Source organism: Pleurodeles waltl, chromosome 3_1, assembly GCF_031143425.1.
Source record: "Pleurodeles waltl isolate 20211129_DDA chromosome 3_1, aPleWal1.hap1.20221129, whole genome shotgun sequence".
In the NCBI taxonomy this organism is placed as follows: domain Eukaryota; kingdom Metazoa; phylum Chordata; class Amphibia; order Caudata; family Salamandridae; genus Pleurodeles; species Pleurodeles waltl.
In genome coordinates this window covers 926,198,846-926,217,096 of record NC_090440.1, presented here as the reverse complement: position 1 = coordinate 926,217,096, position 18,251 = coordinate 926,198,846, and the positions used below count along the sequence as shown (strand labels likewise).

At 44.2% G+C, this 18,251-nt stretch overlaps 1 protein-coding gene across 2 annotated transcripts in view; it reads left to right on the top strand.

The window, feature by feature from the left end:
* Positions 1–18,251, top strand: part of MAN1C1 (mannosidase alpha class 1C member 1) — a 346,263-nt gene that overhangs the window by 237,706 nt on the left and 90,306 nt on the right. For both annotated transcript variants that reach the window (XM_069223920.1, XM_069223921.1), the window contains 2 exons: positions 16,148–16,241; positions 17,624–17,739. In XM_069223920.1, the coding sequence (XP_069080021.1) occupies positions 16,148–16,241; positions 17,624–17,739 (210 nt within the window). The remainder of the gene's footprint in view (positions 1–16,147; positions 16,242–17,623; positions 17,740–18,251) is intronic.

Genomic DNA, 18,251 nt, shown 5'->3' with positions numbered 1-18,251 from the left:
AAAGTAATTCAACATCACATAATCCAAGATACAGAAAGATGGCCTTACAATAGTCCCTGATCATAGGGCTATCATAATCCAATGATCATGCATCTGGTGGTATGATACACACCTCTGTCGGTGTTTTGGCACAGGCACTGTGGCCTACAATGATGAAATACCACTACAGCTATATACAGGTCATACAAAAAGTGTTTAGCCAGTGTGAAGGGAAAATTACTTGTTGTAAGCTAGGACTACATATTTTATTACCACATGATGACACACATAATGCATCAGGCCCACCAGAGCCCACAAAACAAGTCCAATGTGCACTTCTGACCTTCCACCCAAACACTGTGCAAGCTGTCTTGGCACAGCTCTCATACACCTAAATTCTGTGACAATCCATGTCCACTTCATATGCCAGAACAGCATCATATACCTGCCAAATATCACAACTATGAAATGCCCACATGAAGATGTCATGGTTAAGGTACCTGTACAAAGAACAAATCAAGGAGTATAGGCTTGAAACCATACACAGATCGCATAGCAAGCATCTGGAAATCAAAGTACACTTTGAGGAAACTAACACAAATAAAGCAACGTCATCAAAGTGTGGATGTGTCAAAAGCTATCTAATCAATCAGTTTTGGCTGATTATTGCAGCGTATCAGCTCCCTAGCTGTTTCTAAAACATTCAATTCCACTCATTCTCACAAATACAGTTCATTGTATAGCCACAATCAACATCACATTACTTACTTACGCTTATGAGAAGTAGCTGTTGGGGGGGCGTGTCCAAGATGGCGACCGGGTCGGACGCATAAGCTGCAGCTCCGATCCGGCCTACAACTAAAATCCTGAAAAAACAACGCCGGGTGGGTGAAAACGATCCCTACCCGGTTTGGAAGCCAGCGTGGCGGTGGCGAGGGCGTGCACGGACCCGGAGGAGCTGACCGGGCTGTCCAGTGTGACCCGAGGGATCCTAGCATCGCCGCTCTCGGCCGTGCTGCTGCGCGGCCGCTCGAGGAGACGCCCGAGCGATTCCAGGCTGGGGATCGGAGGCGGCTGGAGCCGCGCTGGTATGCGGATCGTGTAGCTGCTTGAAGAAGAGCCGGGGCGGCCCCGGGCTGAAAATTGGAGGCGGCTTGAGTCGCGCTGGCCGCGAAACACGTGGCCGCTCGGAGAGGCGCCTGGGCGGACCCGGGCTGAAGGCCAAAGGCGGCCGGAGCCGGGCTGGCTACGAATCGCGGTGCCCTAGGAAAATCGTGAGTAAGAGACTCGCATGTAAAGACGTCCCGCTACGAGAGTGAGGGCCATCCGTCCCTGACTGTAATACTGGTGAGACAGAGGCGTGTGGGCGCGCGGCCCCGGGGGGTCTGATTGGGACATATGCCACAATTCAAACCTGAAGGTGGACTGCAGCGTGACACCAGGTCAATTGTTCGCGCAGGGAGGCACCAGGGTGCTGATGACATTTAAAAATAAATAACAGTTGACTGATTTAACCTCGAATAACAAAAATGGCTGGGAAACAATAGGCTCGAATCTCGAGGAGCCCCGTTTTGCCGTGCTCACACTAGAGGGATACTGAACGGCCTGAGCAGCGTACCCCACAGTCTTGCTGGATCCCTAAAAAGGATAGGTAGACCTCTAGACGGTAGACCAATGCTCGGAATGCCTCTGCACACATAGAAGCATAGATTTTAAAAAAAAGCGTAAAGGGGACGTGTTGGATCCTGAATAGGCGATAGCGATGTGAGAAAGTGAAGGATCAAAGTAATTAAGGCATGGAAAGAAAAATAGTACCTACTAGGCAGTTTGCAGAAGCTCCGTTGCTATAATAGCGCAGAAATAAACAGTAATAAAGTCGGTCCTTGGCAGTGCCGTACGGTGAGTGTGCGGTGAGAGGAGGAAAGTAAACTACCTGACGTCTACAGGCATTGGGCCTACTCAGCGCCAGAGATAAACTGTCGATAATCTCTGTGTCACAATCAAACAGTGCTAGGCTGAATTCAGAGTTCAACAATAACTTTAAACGCGAATCACCTGATGGGAAAGCCAAAGACCCCACGTGTGCCACCTGAAAACATGGACCCAACTAAAATGCCTCCATCATCTGAGACCACAGTCACGCACCAAACCCTTCAAGATCTAAAAGAGACACTGCAAAAGCACTCAACACAATTTGAAAAAGTGTTGCAAGCTATACTGGATACCAAAACAACTCTGGAAGCGAAAATTGGCTCAATCGCAGAAGATGTTAACTTGCTTCGGGCGGATCAACAGGTGCTGGCGGAAAAGCTCGCCGAGCTTGAAAAAGATACGTCACACCTCACACCAGACATGTCAACAGTTAAATCCCAATTAAGTGTTATAACAACAGAAGTCGAGACACTCAAGCGAAGAGCCGAAGAAGCTGAAAGCAGATCGCGCCGGAATAACATCCGCTTCGTTGGATTCCCAGAACGAGCCGAAGGCCCAAACACAGAACTCTTTATTGAAAAGTGGCTGACTGAAACGGTGTTCAAGAAGAATGTTCCGAAGTTCTTTTCGGTGGAGCGCGCCCACAGGATACCAGGCAGACCCCCGCCACCAGGTGCCTCTCCACGCCCCCTAATAGCAAAATTATTGAACTATCGTGATAGAGACCTTATATTACAACTATTTCGTAAATTTAACCCAATGCACTTTGAGAACACACAAATAACCGCTTACCCGGACTTCACAATGGAGGTACAAAAGAAACGTAACTCATTCTACCGGATCAAGGAGCGTCTTAGAGAACACAATATTAAATATTCTCTGCTGTTCCCAGCTAAACTCCGAATACAAGATGCCTCCCGTACTTTATTCTTTACTACTCCTGAAGATGCATGGACATGGCTTCATGCAAAAGGCCTAGCTGACAGTCCATCTCCTATTGATAAAAGTCTACCCCAGAGAAATAAGCACAAACCTCGCAGTAAACAAGGCGGCAGACCTTCCCCTGAACAATCTCGAGCTGAGAGATCGCATCTGTTACAATCCGCGCAACGCTTTGCCAATGTGTCACCGACACATTACTCTGAGCAATCAGAAGCCGAACCTGATCTAGAGTTAAATTCAGACTCCACGGAAACTGACCGGGGTCCAGCCCTCACTCCACGCGCAGCTGATGACATTTGTTAAAAACTTGCTACCAGATACAGGATACTATACAACCTGCTGTCCTTGGTTGGGCACTGTCGTTGTTTGAAATAGAATAAACCCTCCCGGGGAAATGTGTGCCCGCCCCGCCGCTGCTTAGATCTGGCAACGTCTACAACATACGTAAAATAGGCCGGTTATACATCATTCAACTACCCGTAGCCATGGAACACCCTCCGCACCATAAGGACTGTTACCCCAAGATGACAAGTTCTGTCACCCCCTTGTTCATATCATATCCGCTACTGTTGTTAAATATAGCGGATCTTGTAGTTGTAGCAGAACGTTCAGTTTTATTGTTATTCGTATTGACATGTATTAATTACAGAGCGTCACACCATAATGTAAACTACAAAAATAAGTCACATATCTCAGGAGCCGGGAAGCTAGTTGTAGGGTATAGATATCAAAGCACAAAGAAAATTTGGGCATACATAACCACGGGTGGTAACCCCACCAAATATCTAACTCAAATTCCATGTCATCCCAAAATAAGAGCTATGCTACTCAATATAAAATCTTAACATGGAATGTAAAGGGCATGGCTTCCGCAAATAAAAGACAACGGATTTATACATACCTTAGGCGGCACCAAATACATATTGCCATGTTGCAAGAGACCCATTTGGATAAATCCTTGCTTGCACTAACTAAAACAAAGTGGAAGGGTCAATTACATGGAACTACCTTTTCGTCATATGCCAGAGGGGCTGGAATCTGGATAGCCCCAGGGGTCCCATATGTTGTGCTCCGTATACAGTGCGACCCAAATGGGCGGTACGTAATTTTAGAGGGCGCGTTAGATGGCGACCCATTAGCCCTGATAACCTTATACTCCCCTAATACAAACCAACGTGAGTTTCTTAGGACAATGGGCAGCAGCCTGCTCAGGGATCCTGCAATCGATACCATATGGGGCGGAGATTTCAACGGTGTTATTGATATCCTGAAAGATCGCTCCACCCCCCCACTTGAACAAGCCCCTGCTAAGCGAGCATCGCTTGATTTGATGGAATGGGCTGCCAATAACAGGTTAACTGAAATATGGAGAACCTCTCATCCCACTTCACGCGAATACTCGTTCTATTCACCAGTACACAAACTCTACACTAGGCTAGATATGTTTTTCACTACGTCTAACATAATCCCAAAGGTGACTACATCTGGGTACTTAGCCCGCACTATATCAGATCACAATCCACATTACTTAACGCTGATCTGCGGTTATACTCATGCTCGCATCCCAATGTGGCGCTTACAGCCAGACGCCTTGACTGACCCCCCTTTCAATACAGAATTAGCATCATGCCTGTCGACCTATTTCTCTCTTAATAAGAATATAACGGCAACTCGAGCTACTGAATGGGATGCCCATAAAGTAGTAGTCAGAGGACATTGTCTGGCAGCATCAGTGGGCATTAAGAAAATGCTGTCCTCAGAATTATTAAAACTGGAAGCCAAAATACGCAAGGCGGAGATAGAGGCCTCAATAAATAAAACACCGTCAGAAACACTTATATCATTGAAAGCTAAGTATAGAGAAGCAGACAACAGTCTTGGCAGACATGACTATAGGCACTTTAAAACAAGACAACACGCAGAGGGAGACAGATCGGGCAGACTATTGGCATGGTTGGTACGACAAACACCGGAATCATCGCCGATAGGGGCCATCAAGTTACAAACAGGAATAGTAGTCAACACTCAGGCCGACATCAATAAGGCATTCTATACATACTATAATGCGCTATATCAATCCCCTACTTCTCCCACAGAACAGCAACTGGCCGAATTTCTCACACAGATTCCCCAAAATTCGAACATTGTCAACAATGCTGATATTCTAGACGGCCCTATTACTATTGAAGAGCTTCGTTTAGCTCTATCTCAAATGGCGCGAAGTAAGACCCCAGGCACTGATGGCTTACCACCAGAATATTATAACTCGCATAGCACTCACCTGCTACAACCCTTGGTAGAGGTGTTTAATGAAGCGCGGAATAGAGAACAGTTACCAGACTCTATGAGGGAAGCATTAATAGTGGTGCTACCAAAACCGGGGCGAGACCCTACGGACGTTAGATCATATAGACCGCTCTCCTTGTTGAATACTGATTGCAAACTTTTGGGAAAAATCCTAGCAAATAGGTTGCTCCCCCATGTAGCAAGCTTGATACATCCCGATCAGTCGGGATTTATCCCGGGTAGAAACACTTTTATTAATATAAGACGCCTAATCCGCATCATGCATAACACCACTGATCCAGAGAGTGTGACTGTATCACTTGATATCGAGAAGGCGTTTGATACGCTGGGCTGGAAATACCTATTTAGCGCACTCAAAACGTTCGGATTACGGAATGGCTTCATCAGTTGGATTACCACATTATACTCCAAACCAACAGCCCGAGTTAAAACAGGTCGGGTAGTATCAGAAGCCTTTCCTGTGAATAGAGGAACCAGACAAGGATGCCCGCTATCGCCATTGCTATTTGCAATAGCTATGGAACCACTTGCCATTAAGCTTAGGAAATATGCACATAAATGGGGCATAAGGGAGTTCGATACATATCATATAATTTCCTTGTATGCAGATGACGCCCTGATATACTTACGCAACCAATCTGACTCATTACCCAAGATAATGCATATATTAGATAGGTTCGCTCTTATATCTGGCCTACGAGTGAACTGGACTAAATCCTGTATCTTCCCCCTTACTTGTTTGCCCCCTGAGCAACAAGCACCTCCCTCTATAGACCATTTACCTTGGTCGTACCAAACCTTCAAGTATTTGGGTGTACAGGTGTATCATTCTATGGCAGACCTAAGGGAAGGTAACCTAGACAGATTGCTCCGCTCCACCCGAGGCTCCCTGGAATTTTGGAGCTCCTTGCCATTATCACCCATGGGCCGGATAGCAATAGCCAAGATGCTAATACTGCCGAGATTCTTGTATTACTTCTCAGCACTCCCGTTGGCCTTGCCACGTTCTTTTTTTCATAAAGTACATTCCCTCCTAACTGACTTACTCTGGGGCCGAGACCGACGCAGGGTAGCCCTAAACATCACGCAATATCCACAAGAAGAGGGAGGCCTGGGCATGCCGAACCTCGAGCTCTATTATGCAGCAGCCCAACTTCAGTGGGTCACTAAATGGCTCACTGAACCGTCTAACACAGAGGCTACAGCAATAATGGACAACATAAAACCCACACAGATATTGTCATGGCTATTAACAGGTCTTCCTCAACAACGACACAATACTCCCCTGCTTAGTGCGGCCAGACATTGCTGGAAGAGATATGTACAAGGAAAACTGCTACCTCCTCCCTATTCTCCCTTAATTCCAATATTACAGCTCCCGGGCTTTCACTCCCTATCCCTCTATCATGACACACGAATGGTTAGTACTCTGAATACAGGGGACCTATATAACGAAACCAAAGCCATTTCGTTTGCAGATTTGACGGCGACAGGGGTAATGCAACCACAAGCTTTTTTGACATTCAATGCCATCAATAGTCTCCTTCGCAACATATGGGGTTGCGGGCAAAATGAACCAAATGAATCCCTCCTACTTTCTGCAATTCTATCTATGGGGGAGGCAAAACATACTGTTACTAAATTGTACAAAATTCTCCTGACAAGAAATAGTAAAACCCTAACACAGGTCAAACTTCGCTGGGACTCCGCTCTTACTACACCATTAGCACAAAAAACCTGGGACACAGCCCTCACGTCGATTAAATCCGTATCTCGCAATTTTAGACTAAGATATACGCAATTTAATTATGTGCACCAGGCTTATCTTTCTCCAGCCCGCATTCAGAAAATATACATGGGAGCTAACTCCATATGTCCAAGATGTGCCGCTCCTGCGGCAACCTTCTATCATATGGTCTGGGAATGCAACACGATCAATACAGGCTGGAACCAAATTGTAAATACAACTATAGACCTAACAGGACATCCGCTTATCCAGACTCCAGAATCCTGCTTGCTTAACATACGATACCGCGCAAAAAAAGACAAGCATATACACAAGTTTGCAGATCTAGCATTCGTGACATATAAACGCCTGATAGCTACACATTGGAAGGCCCCTGGTGCTCCTCCCCATTCACTTTGGTTACGTGACCTACATGATTATGCACTGGCGGAATCTCAAACCCTGAAGCAATCACAGTATGGAAGTCAATCAAGAGATGGGATTGAAAATTGGGATCTTTTTGTAGTCAGGATTGAAGCTAGGGATGACAAATATCCACCTTGAGGTACGCCGCTTAATAATTTTTAGATTACCTAAAAACATACACATTAATTGCGGCTGCCAAAAATAGATCCAAACTTTAACATTGCTAGGCCTAGTACATATCACATTTACCCTTTGAATGACCCATGATACAACGACACCTCTACACTAAAGAACACATGCGGAAGCACAACCCTTGAGATAAATATCGCTCTACGCTTCCCTCACCATCATGGACGCCAAAATACATATCTAATAATATCAATCATTATGTCAAATGTTAAATGTTGTGGAATGTTTATGGAAAGCCGGGGCATCGTAATAAAGTTATGCTGTGCAATGTAATGTACAATTGCTAGAAGATAGGTGAGTAATCACCAAAGCATATGTAATGTACTGCCATTTCCAAAACCTTGTTCATGTTAAGTTTAATAAACAGATTTAAAAAATAAAAAAAATGAGAAGTAGCTGTTGATGATATCTTCCCTCAAGTAAGCTCACCACTGTCATCTTCAGTTGACATTTCCCGATTCTCACCCAATGACACTGAAGGCTCCCCCTCCTCTGGGATGTATGGGATATTCCTCTGCAGGGGGTTGTTATGCAGCATGCCACAGTGATCTGACAAACTTTCTCAGGTGAGTAGAGGAGGGCTTCATTAGTCCTGTCCAGACACCGAAATCTGGCCTTCAGGAGCCCAGAAGCCCACTCCGCTGGCCTCTGTGTTCTTCCATGGGTCTCATTGAAGCAGAAGTCACCTGTCATAGTTGGATTCCTCAGCAGTGTCAACAACCAAGCACGGTTTGGATATGCCGAGTCTCCTGTTAAGGAATTGGACATAAGTGAAACAATGAGTCATGATTGTAGCACCTAACATTGCTCACACACATTCAGGACAGATGTGACTTACTAACCAGCCAGGCTCTCTTTGGTTGCATTTGTGACATTAGCTGGGGTATGGTGCTGATCCGCATTATGAAGGAATCATGTGCTGATCCTGGATAACGAGCACACACACATTTGAGATGTAAAGATCTGCCAAACAGACAACTTACAGGCTGATGGAATCGAAGTTCTGTTGCAATAGACTTGTTCAGTGGCCTGTGGTGGCACCAAGCCTACATATGTGCCATCAATGGCCCCGCCACATGTGGGAGACAGGCAAAACCATAAAAGTCAGCCTTTACATTGGCTAAATCCTCACTTCAGGGGTACCTGACATAGCTGTCAACGTGTTTCAACATTGCTGATAGGAAATCACACCACACTGAACATAGGTTGGGACAACCCAGCAGATAGGGCTACTGTATGTTGTAAAGACCCTGTAGCCATTAATTGCAATACTGACATGACTTGTACAATGAGTGGTATGCAGTATGGATTATTATCAGATCTGACTCCAACTGATGTTATAAGTCCACTATTGCTTGCCTATTCAGACAGTATAACTGGATGACGTGGCATTCCTCCATGGTCTGAAGGTCTGGCAGTGGACAGTAGATAGGAGGTTGTCACATCCTCCCTCTCCCAAGGTACCTATGTGTGACAAGACATGATTTGTAACATTAGTCAGTGTGTCCACAGCAACATACGTGATGCTTACCAACAATATCATGTGACAAAGCATTTCTGACTCGATAGACATGACACCCAGTACACATCACAGCTGGCAACTACACAAGGGTCAAATGGGAGCCCCATGGCTGTCAACATGTGTCCACCACATGGTTTCGAGCAACACTCAACTATCTGCTACGCATTTGCCATTTGAAATGTGTCTGTATTTTCAGACTGTCAAAAAATACCATCAGCGGTGGTGTATCGTGCACTGCTGTCATATGCCACCTGTACCCTGTAACACACTACACTGGTATGGTGTACCTGCGATCATGGGATTATTTCTCTCTTCCCTCACATATATGTGCGTAATGACCTGTATTTGGAATAGGACATTTTCAATGTCGCTACATTTCATGTGGTGTCACACACAGGAGTGTGAAATGGTTGATTTTGGGCTCAGACATACCATCACCCTTCATAGCATGTCATTTGGCATGTACAACTGCTGTAGCAATGATGGACATGAGGGTAGGACTAGAGTTTTTACACACAATGTGCATTTCCATGCCATTGATGTGACATGTGGAAAATGCACTGCACATGTGTAATGAGTGAGGTTTGTTGCCTGACTGTTGGCATGCTTCGTGGAGTGACTTGCATTTATGTTGGAATCACATGTGGTTGGGTACAACCATTCATCTACAGACATCTGGGTTTGTGGGACATAAATGGAGACAGTGATGTAGCTTCCCATTAGGCTACTTGTTGATGGCCTTCTACAAGTACTTGAAAATCTCATGGCCTCTCCAACATACAGATGACTAATGGCATCTACTGATGCAATTAGAGTATGTCATTGTAAAGGGTGCCAGACATTAATCGTGGTTTCCCTGGGGCTTCCTGATTCATTGTTTTGTGGATTTTAGAGACATATCTCCATGATAATTTGCACATTTTGTTTACAGTGTATATTTCAATGCAAAATGTGTACCATATCTGAGCAACATTAGTACTACCTCCATGACTCCATTAGGCTAAATTACACATAGTGAAGTGTGCACTGTTGATATGTTTCCAGTGTGACATGAGCATTTCCATGTCACCTTCTACAGGCTGCTGCACTGCTGTCAGCAACATGGCAGGCTTCAAGAACATCTTTTCTTATTGTTGTGTTATTGTGCATGTGACAAATAAATGTCTGTATGACCTTTTGTTGGATTTGTGGGAATGAACTTGGCATTGGCCTACTATTGAATGGCAACAGGTAACTGAGCTATGCTCCACGAGGCAAAGCATTGAAGGTGATGTGGTCTCCTAATTCTTCAATGGTTACTGTGATTGCACAACTTCAGCCATGCAATTGTAGTTGTCTGAGATCTTGATTTTCCTGTGGGCAACTGTTGCAGTTCAGATGGTATGCATGCATATAGTCTGGTACATGTAGGAGGCACTTTGATGTAGTTTGTTGCTAGGGCCTACTTGATGTCATCATAATGTTTGCAAATCACAGAGGTTGTTCAAGTGTGATCAGGAACATGTGGTGTCCCTTTTTCACTTTGTATTTGCAGCATCAGCCCAGGCATGTGAGGGTGAAAGGGCACAACCAATTGAGGAAGCATCTGGCCACTGTACCTCCAGTCATGACACCATTGACACTGAAGGACCCAGTGGGCCGTAGGGTGAAGGGAGTGCCACGAAGGAGACAGGATCAAAGTCGTCATTGTCGGATTTTTCCTCCCATGGCTACTCCCTAGTGGTGGTGGACCCATCAGGACCTGCTCCTGTACCATCTTTGTCCGCCGCCCCCAGTTCTGTCGCCACCCTCCCTGTTGCTCCCCACCTGGTTTTTCGTGCCCGCTCACCCAAGAGGGTGGGCTTCACCTTTGCCACATGCACCTCAGCCCCGGCACCTGTTACCCCTGCTGCCCTGAGGAAGGAGGTTAGTGACCTCCTGAGGTGTATCTATGGGAGGGCAGACTGCTATTGTGAATGCCATCTAGGGGTTGGCCAGCCAACTTTAGCTAACCAATGCTTTCCTGGAAGGCATTCATAATGCCATTTCTGGCCTGCAGAGATCTTTCAGGCTCTGGCCTCCTCACTGATGGCAGCCAGTCACCCTCCACATTCCTCCCCTCCACCTCCCTCGTCCCAATCCAAATCCCCTATTCCCCTGCCTGTCCCAAGAACACAAACACATCTGCATGCACTCACCTCAACACACACAAGCAGCACAAATCAACCCAAACACCACAAGACACACTGGCATGCAGGCACTTAACATATACCCACAAACACCACATCAGCCACAACTTCACCAGACATCCCCATCACCCCCACAGACCCACACATTACATCCAGCATACTCACAGACACCACCACAACAGCCAGTGGTACATCACCACACCCATCATATACCAGCCCAACACCCACAGACACATTCACCACATCAACCATGCCCACAGATACCACCCCGACACACAGACACATCCACCACGTCAACCATGCTTACAGACACCACCCAAACACACACACACACATCCACCATACCCACAGATACCACCTCAACAGACACACAAACATCTACCACATCCAGCATACCCACAGACACCACCCCAAAAGAGACATCCACCACTCCATCACCCAGCACCTCTACCTCCCATCCCCCAAGACACACAAACTTGCACACACAACAGACACCACGCAAACAGATGCATACCTCACACATTCGCACACCCAAGGCATCTACACCCACACAAGACAGCCACTCCCTCAACTCCAAATCCCCAAACCCTTCTGCAGACCCTCCTCGTTTTCCCAAAGAGAGTTTCCTTTTTGAGCTTGCTTCCTCCACTCCCCCAAATCCAAGAGGACCCGCCCAAATCCCAACCCATCCCTTCCACATCAAAGTTCTCCCCTGACACACCTGCCCCCCCCAGAAACACTCCCCCCAAGAAGAATCCCACCCCTCCAAAGAAAAGGACCCCTTCCTAACCCACCCATCCCATATCCAACCCCACCCAAGGATGATCTTTGAGGTGCTTGCCTGACCACTGGACGCACCTTACTGTGGAGGTTCCCTGGCAGTGATTAGAGGCAAGTGTGGGCACAGTCATGCACATGGAATTCTAATTAGACTGGCCAATGGCCCTTGTTCTAACTCATTTGGTGGGAATAAACCCAAGTTGTTGTGTTTTTTTGGTACACGTTTGTCCTGCAATTCCTTTTCTACCTCTATGTTGTCCCTGAGTAACTTGCATTGTATGCCTACAGTTGTGTGTGTTTCAGCCTGATTGCTTATCCATTTGCTGTTGTTTGGAATATCTGACTTTGTGGGCAGGGCTGGTGTCGCCCAAGACAAAGGTAGATGTCAACTGTATGGATATGTGGGTGTTAATCAAAATGGGGTGTCACTGCAGTGTATTATGTTTGGTATGGTAAGTATTTCATCTTGTGTTGTCCAAAGTCAGCATGTATGGTGTAAGACTTGTCCCCCTGATATGGATTGTATATTTGTCTCATGTGTGGAAGCTAGAGTTTTGTTTGTCCACATATGGAAGGTGTTCAATTGTGCTAGCTTCCTTTGCATTTGACTGAGCATGTGTCCATTGTGATGTGTGCACATTGCAGCTACTTCATCTAAATGTATGGCCCATGCTGTTGCTGTTGTATTTGCTTTCTTGACTTGCACTTCCACATTATGCAGTTAGGCATGTCACTTGGGTGTACTATTGATTGTCCCTGAGATGTATGAAGGGCCAGTTCCTGTGCAAATGTTGTTTGAGGAGCATGTGCAAAGTGAAATGTGCCTAAGGGCAGCATCCTTCTATGAGTGCTCCTGATGCTTCCATCCATATTGTGCAGGTATTGTTTGCATAGTGAGCTTTGGATATTTGTCTCTCAAACCATTGTGCATCCCATTGACCTTCCATTGTGTTGCAATGTGGGTGATTGTGGGTCCATTGCAGGGCTGTTTCATGGGAGGGTGTTTGTGTTCTATGACACATGTGTGTTTAATCTGACGACAGACCATGTCGTGTGTGCAATGTGAGAGTGTCAGTTGCATTGGTAGATGTGATGTTGATGTGGTGTTGCTGATGTGTGACACAATGTTGTGTACACTTCACTGTCCCTGTGCCTGAGATGTGCAGATATGTGTGTTTCTGTAGTGTGGTGATGCAGTATCAGTGATGTACCCAACAGGGGCTTTTTGTAGCTGGGAATGTGTCATTCTTTGTGAATGACTCCGACTGTGGACCCACTGACAGGCATACTTGGTGCCTGTAGTGTGATCCCCATATCATGTAGACAACAGTGCAATGATCTGTTGTTGAGATTGATTACACAGGTAGGCGTGTGTACTTCCCGTCGGTTAACTCAGTTTTACTTGTGCTTTTGTCTGCTCCATAACAAATTTGGATTAGCAGAGGCCAAGTTATTTCTGTAGTAACCTACTTTGTGTTTGCGGTTTCTTTCCCTTCCTACTATGATTACTTTGTGAGGTTCTCTGTTTCTACTTTTCTGAAGAAGCTGCCAACCTAAATGCTCTAACACAATTGAGTTTTTTGTGTGTGTTTTAAAAAGCTAGGGCCAGAAACACAATAATTCTGGAACACACTGATAAATAGAAACTACATCTATATTATTTCACTTGGGAGCAGTGCTTAATTTGTAAATAAAAACGTGCCGGTGCGGAAAGCTCTCCTCTTAAACACGTGGCTGTTGCAATTAAATGTACAAGCACAGAAAACTGAGGAAGCGTAATCCTGGAGCCATCTCGGGCCTCTTTAATACACTTACAGCCACTCCCTGCCCCTTCAGCCCACTTTTGCAGCTTTCTGCTTTCTCCCTTTATGAGGCTGTTTCGTTTTTCTCTTCCTCCGTCTTTCCCAAATGTGTATTTTGCTTGCAATAAATGCTTGAGGCAGTAAAATAAGTGCCGGTGCTCCGCACCGCGAACAACAAGCGCAAATTAAGCACTGCTTGGGAGCCACATAAAACAATATAAGCCTAGTTAGACAAAACATATCCAAAACCAAGTATTTATAAGACTTTTTTAACATATACTCATAGTTTAATGTTGCCCAAAAATAGCATCACCATAATTCAAAATAAACCAATCCTGCATTTGGTATGGATTGTAGCATATCTGTATAATCAAAATAACACAAACTAGAATATAAATCAAACTTGTACCCCTCCCCACACCCTAAAAAGGCAATCCACGCTCACCAAAACATTATCATTCATACACCATACATACCACTCTCGCACTTTAAAACATCACAATTTTAATATAGACAAATTCCATATGTCACACAACCATTGTCCTTCAGCTTAACACTTCATTGCATTATATGAGACATAATGGAAAGGCCTTTAGGACGTTCAATTATATAGTTAAAGATGGTACTACATATCTATATATAAGTGTTAACAATAATGTTCCAATACAATATCCTTGATCTGTTTAATGTCGCCAAATTCTGTCGACTTTTAACGTATTAATTTTCCAGGTGCCTGTGACCAACACCAACTAGGTCAACTTCCAAGATGATGGTCTTCCTGGTGATGTTTTCAAATTCCTCAGATCTGTGTTGAAAGGACCTGAGCCTCAGGGAGATGAGCTACAACTGATGTGTATCTGTCCTACACTCCTGATCTGCTGGCAGGAAGTCGTGAGCGCTTTCAGGAACTCGTTCACTTGCCAGTCACTGACAGACCTGTACATGTTATTCTGGGTTTGAGAGAACCAAATCTGACTATAATAAACACAACATGAAAGATGTAACCCACAGGCTTATGGCAGCAACATTAGTAGAGACTTCTGGTCTGCATAGAAGGTCTAGAACGGAAGCAGCAGAGTTGTTACCTCCTTTCTTGTGCCTGATACTTGTTGGCATACCTAAGCCATCCTTCCCTAGTTTTAATAGTTATTTCTGTATTCTTGCATAATGCTCCATGTGGTTAAATTATCTTAGAACAGGTCAGTTCAGATTTCTCATGCCATTGTGATTTCTGTCAGTTCATAGGAAGGTGTAGTTTCTGCATCAGGGTAATTTATGTTTGGCACTTAGCCAAACAGATACTACTCAGGGTAACCTAGTGGGGGTCATTTGGGAATTATGAAATACTGGATCTCCAGTGTTTATTGCAGGAACTCAAATGCTTTCCAGTTTTGTTATCAACCTGTTTAGGAAGATGAGGAGTTGACAATTATTCTTGCCATGTATGTGGTGACTTCAGTGTACCCACTGCCATTGCCCTGGATGGTAAAATCTCAGTTCATTTCAGAGGTTTTGTATCTCAGACAAATAGAGTGTGTTAAGGCGCAATGTTTTATGCCACCACAGTAACATTATTTCTTCTGAACGGACACAATCTTTACTCAAGATTCCATTACAATTGTGCATCTCCACTGCAGTTCCACAAGTTGTCAATACAGATATTGGGACAGTCTTGAGAGCTGCACAGGCTTCATGATTTACAGATGTCACAGCATGATATGACCACAAGGACAGCACACTGACCTTTTTTCATTAAGGTTGGGTTTTAAACAAGGGTGCATGCCACATGTATCCACTCTCATGTTTAGTAATGTTATTTGCATACAAAAGTATCCCAAAGTTTAATACTGCTACTTACTTACACGTTTGTGTTGATATGTGTATTGTTTTATAACCAATAAAAAAGTGGCAGCATTCCACGAATCATTTCGATTTTGCTTACCTCTTTCTAACCAGTGTGCTTTTAAAAACGATTTCATTGTTTGATTATTATAACTTAGAATGTCAGGGCTTGTAAACAGGCAACTTTTCTAATAAAATCAAATCACTTGTTTTTGATACTCCGATAGAACAAGGAAAAACTGAGTCAGGGTGGATGAAGATACCTGTGTGTTTTTTGTGTGTACGTAAAGAGTTTTGTGGCAACACAAAATAGGTTATTATTTAGTGCAAGGCTAGTTCCCATGCTTTGGAAGGCTTCCATGTCTTGAAGGGCTTATGTATTAAGCAGTCTTATAAAATATAAAATTAAAGTTCTATGTCGGAGCATTCAATCACTCAGCTAATGAGACATGTTATAATAAATGTTTCTGATAAACAACAGAAACAAGATTGGTAAGTAAAGACTAATTAGGGTGTTTTGTTTTGCCCATAGGTGATGAATATCCGTAAATTTTTGAAAAGAATTGAGAAACCCCATGGTTTATACCCCAATTTTCTCAGCCCCGTCAGTGGTAACTGGGTACAGCGTATGTATAGCATTCTTTTAACTCATATTCAATGTTGACAAAATGTAGTACTTTGAAATGATGGGCCATTCATGGTAACATTTTATATAAAAAGTGTACCAAAGTTGTATCACAAAGTGCCCAGTCTTATAAAGAAAGTTGTATCTGTTCAAACCAATTTATATTACAAGAACTCTTTTTTGCATGCTTGTAATTATGCATACTATATCAGCGTGGTTACATTCCCATATTCAGGGGCGAAGCTTCAGAGGAAGTGTTCGGGGTGTTACACCCCCCCATCACACTAATTGTATTTTCTGATGAATTGTTGGGTACAGGTGCTTTGATTTGGGTATAGTGAGGTGTCTGTCGAATTTCACCTGGGATTTTTTCATGCACACTCTGACAAAACATGCTCTCAACTCTCTTTTAAAGGTCCTCAAAAATGTTGCTTATTGTACAAAATGTTGTGTTTCTTTCACTTAGTGCTCCTACCAATCAGCATTCCTTTCTCTTTCCAATGTCCCTTAAGCCCCTCTCATGTGCCCTGCTTGTTGTATAATGTATTTTAACAGTATATGCCAGCATGATTGTTGGGACATCTGAAGCTCACACTCCTCCAACCTTACTGACCAAGCTACGCCCCTGTCCATATTATTTTTACAAATTGGAATTTGTATTACACAAGTGAAGCAATACCTATCTTGCAGGCACATTGATGGTCCTATATTGAAATGTGACTAATTTACAGGAAAATAGTCCTCCTTTAAAACTCTTTCCATCTTTCAAGGGATTATTGCTTTCCAGAAGAGAGACATTTAACAATTAACTAGAGGTCACTAAATTACATCCACTAAGCCGTGAGGACAGAAACAATTGCAAGGGTCTCACTTTAGAAATGCGTTAACAGGTGGAAAGAACAGTTGCTTCAAAAATACAGATATGCATAGTAGAACAGAAAAGAAACCTTGTTTGTTTTGGTCTCACTGGACTGTTTTTTGGAAGAACTATGACATGCCACCACCTAGAGAAGCACATCAGTGAGACATGATGGTTGTATAGCTCTGGAATCCTCTCAACCTACTGCTCTAGTCCTGGAGTCCTCCCCTTACCCCAACATCCTTAATCATGTTTTGTATACCAGGACATAATTCCCTGTGGCAAAGGCACCTTTATCCATCTAGCACTCTAGTTGTATGTATGTTAATTCTACAATGCTGTTTATTTGTGTGCTTAAAAGGTTCTCACAACCCTTCTTCATAATGCAACCTCAATAACTGTCAAGTTAAAGTGGATTGACCAATCAACATGTATCCATACCAAAACATCTGCTATGATGACTATAAATTGGTAGTTATGACCATCTACAATAGTAATTATCTCTTGTGTTTGTGCCACTGCAGACCATGTCTCAGTTGGAGGGCTTGGAGACAGCTTCTACGAATACTTGATAAAGGCTTGGTTAATGTCAGAACGAACAGATCATGAAGCAAAGCAGATGTACTATGAGGCTCTGGAGGTAAGGAACTTGCTTTTTGAAACACATAATTGTCCTCAGTTCCTATTGCTATATTTGCTTATTGTAGAGTACCAGCAACATAGGCTCTGTTCTTCTGACGAGAGCCAACATTCAGGGGTGAGAAATGCCGGCCTTTACAGGGTTGTGAGATAAACATAGTTGGGCAGTAAACATCAAAAGCCTTAGACTCCCACTCATGGTCCTCACTATCTCCCCTATCCAGTACGTTTCCCATCAAATTAGTTCTTTGTGGCCCAAAAACACTAATCTTCGTAGATGTGGAAGAAACAGTTAGGCTCTGTCAGAACCCTAGTCAGAGGGCCACACGACAAGCAGAATCTACTGGGCCCAACCGTGGGGGCTAAGGCCTTTTACCCTGATGTCCTGTGCCCGACACAGTGGCGGCTGGTGGTGCAAAGTTGAGATCTGAGTTGAGTGCTCAAGCAAGACTGAAGTGAAAGAAGATGTGCAGGTAGGAAGACAAGATCACATATCACCAGGACACCACTATT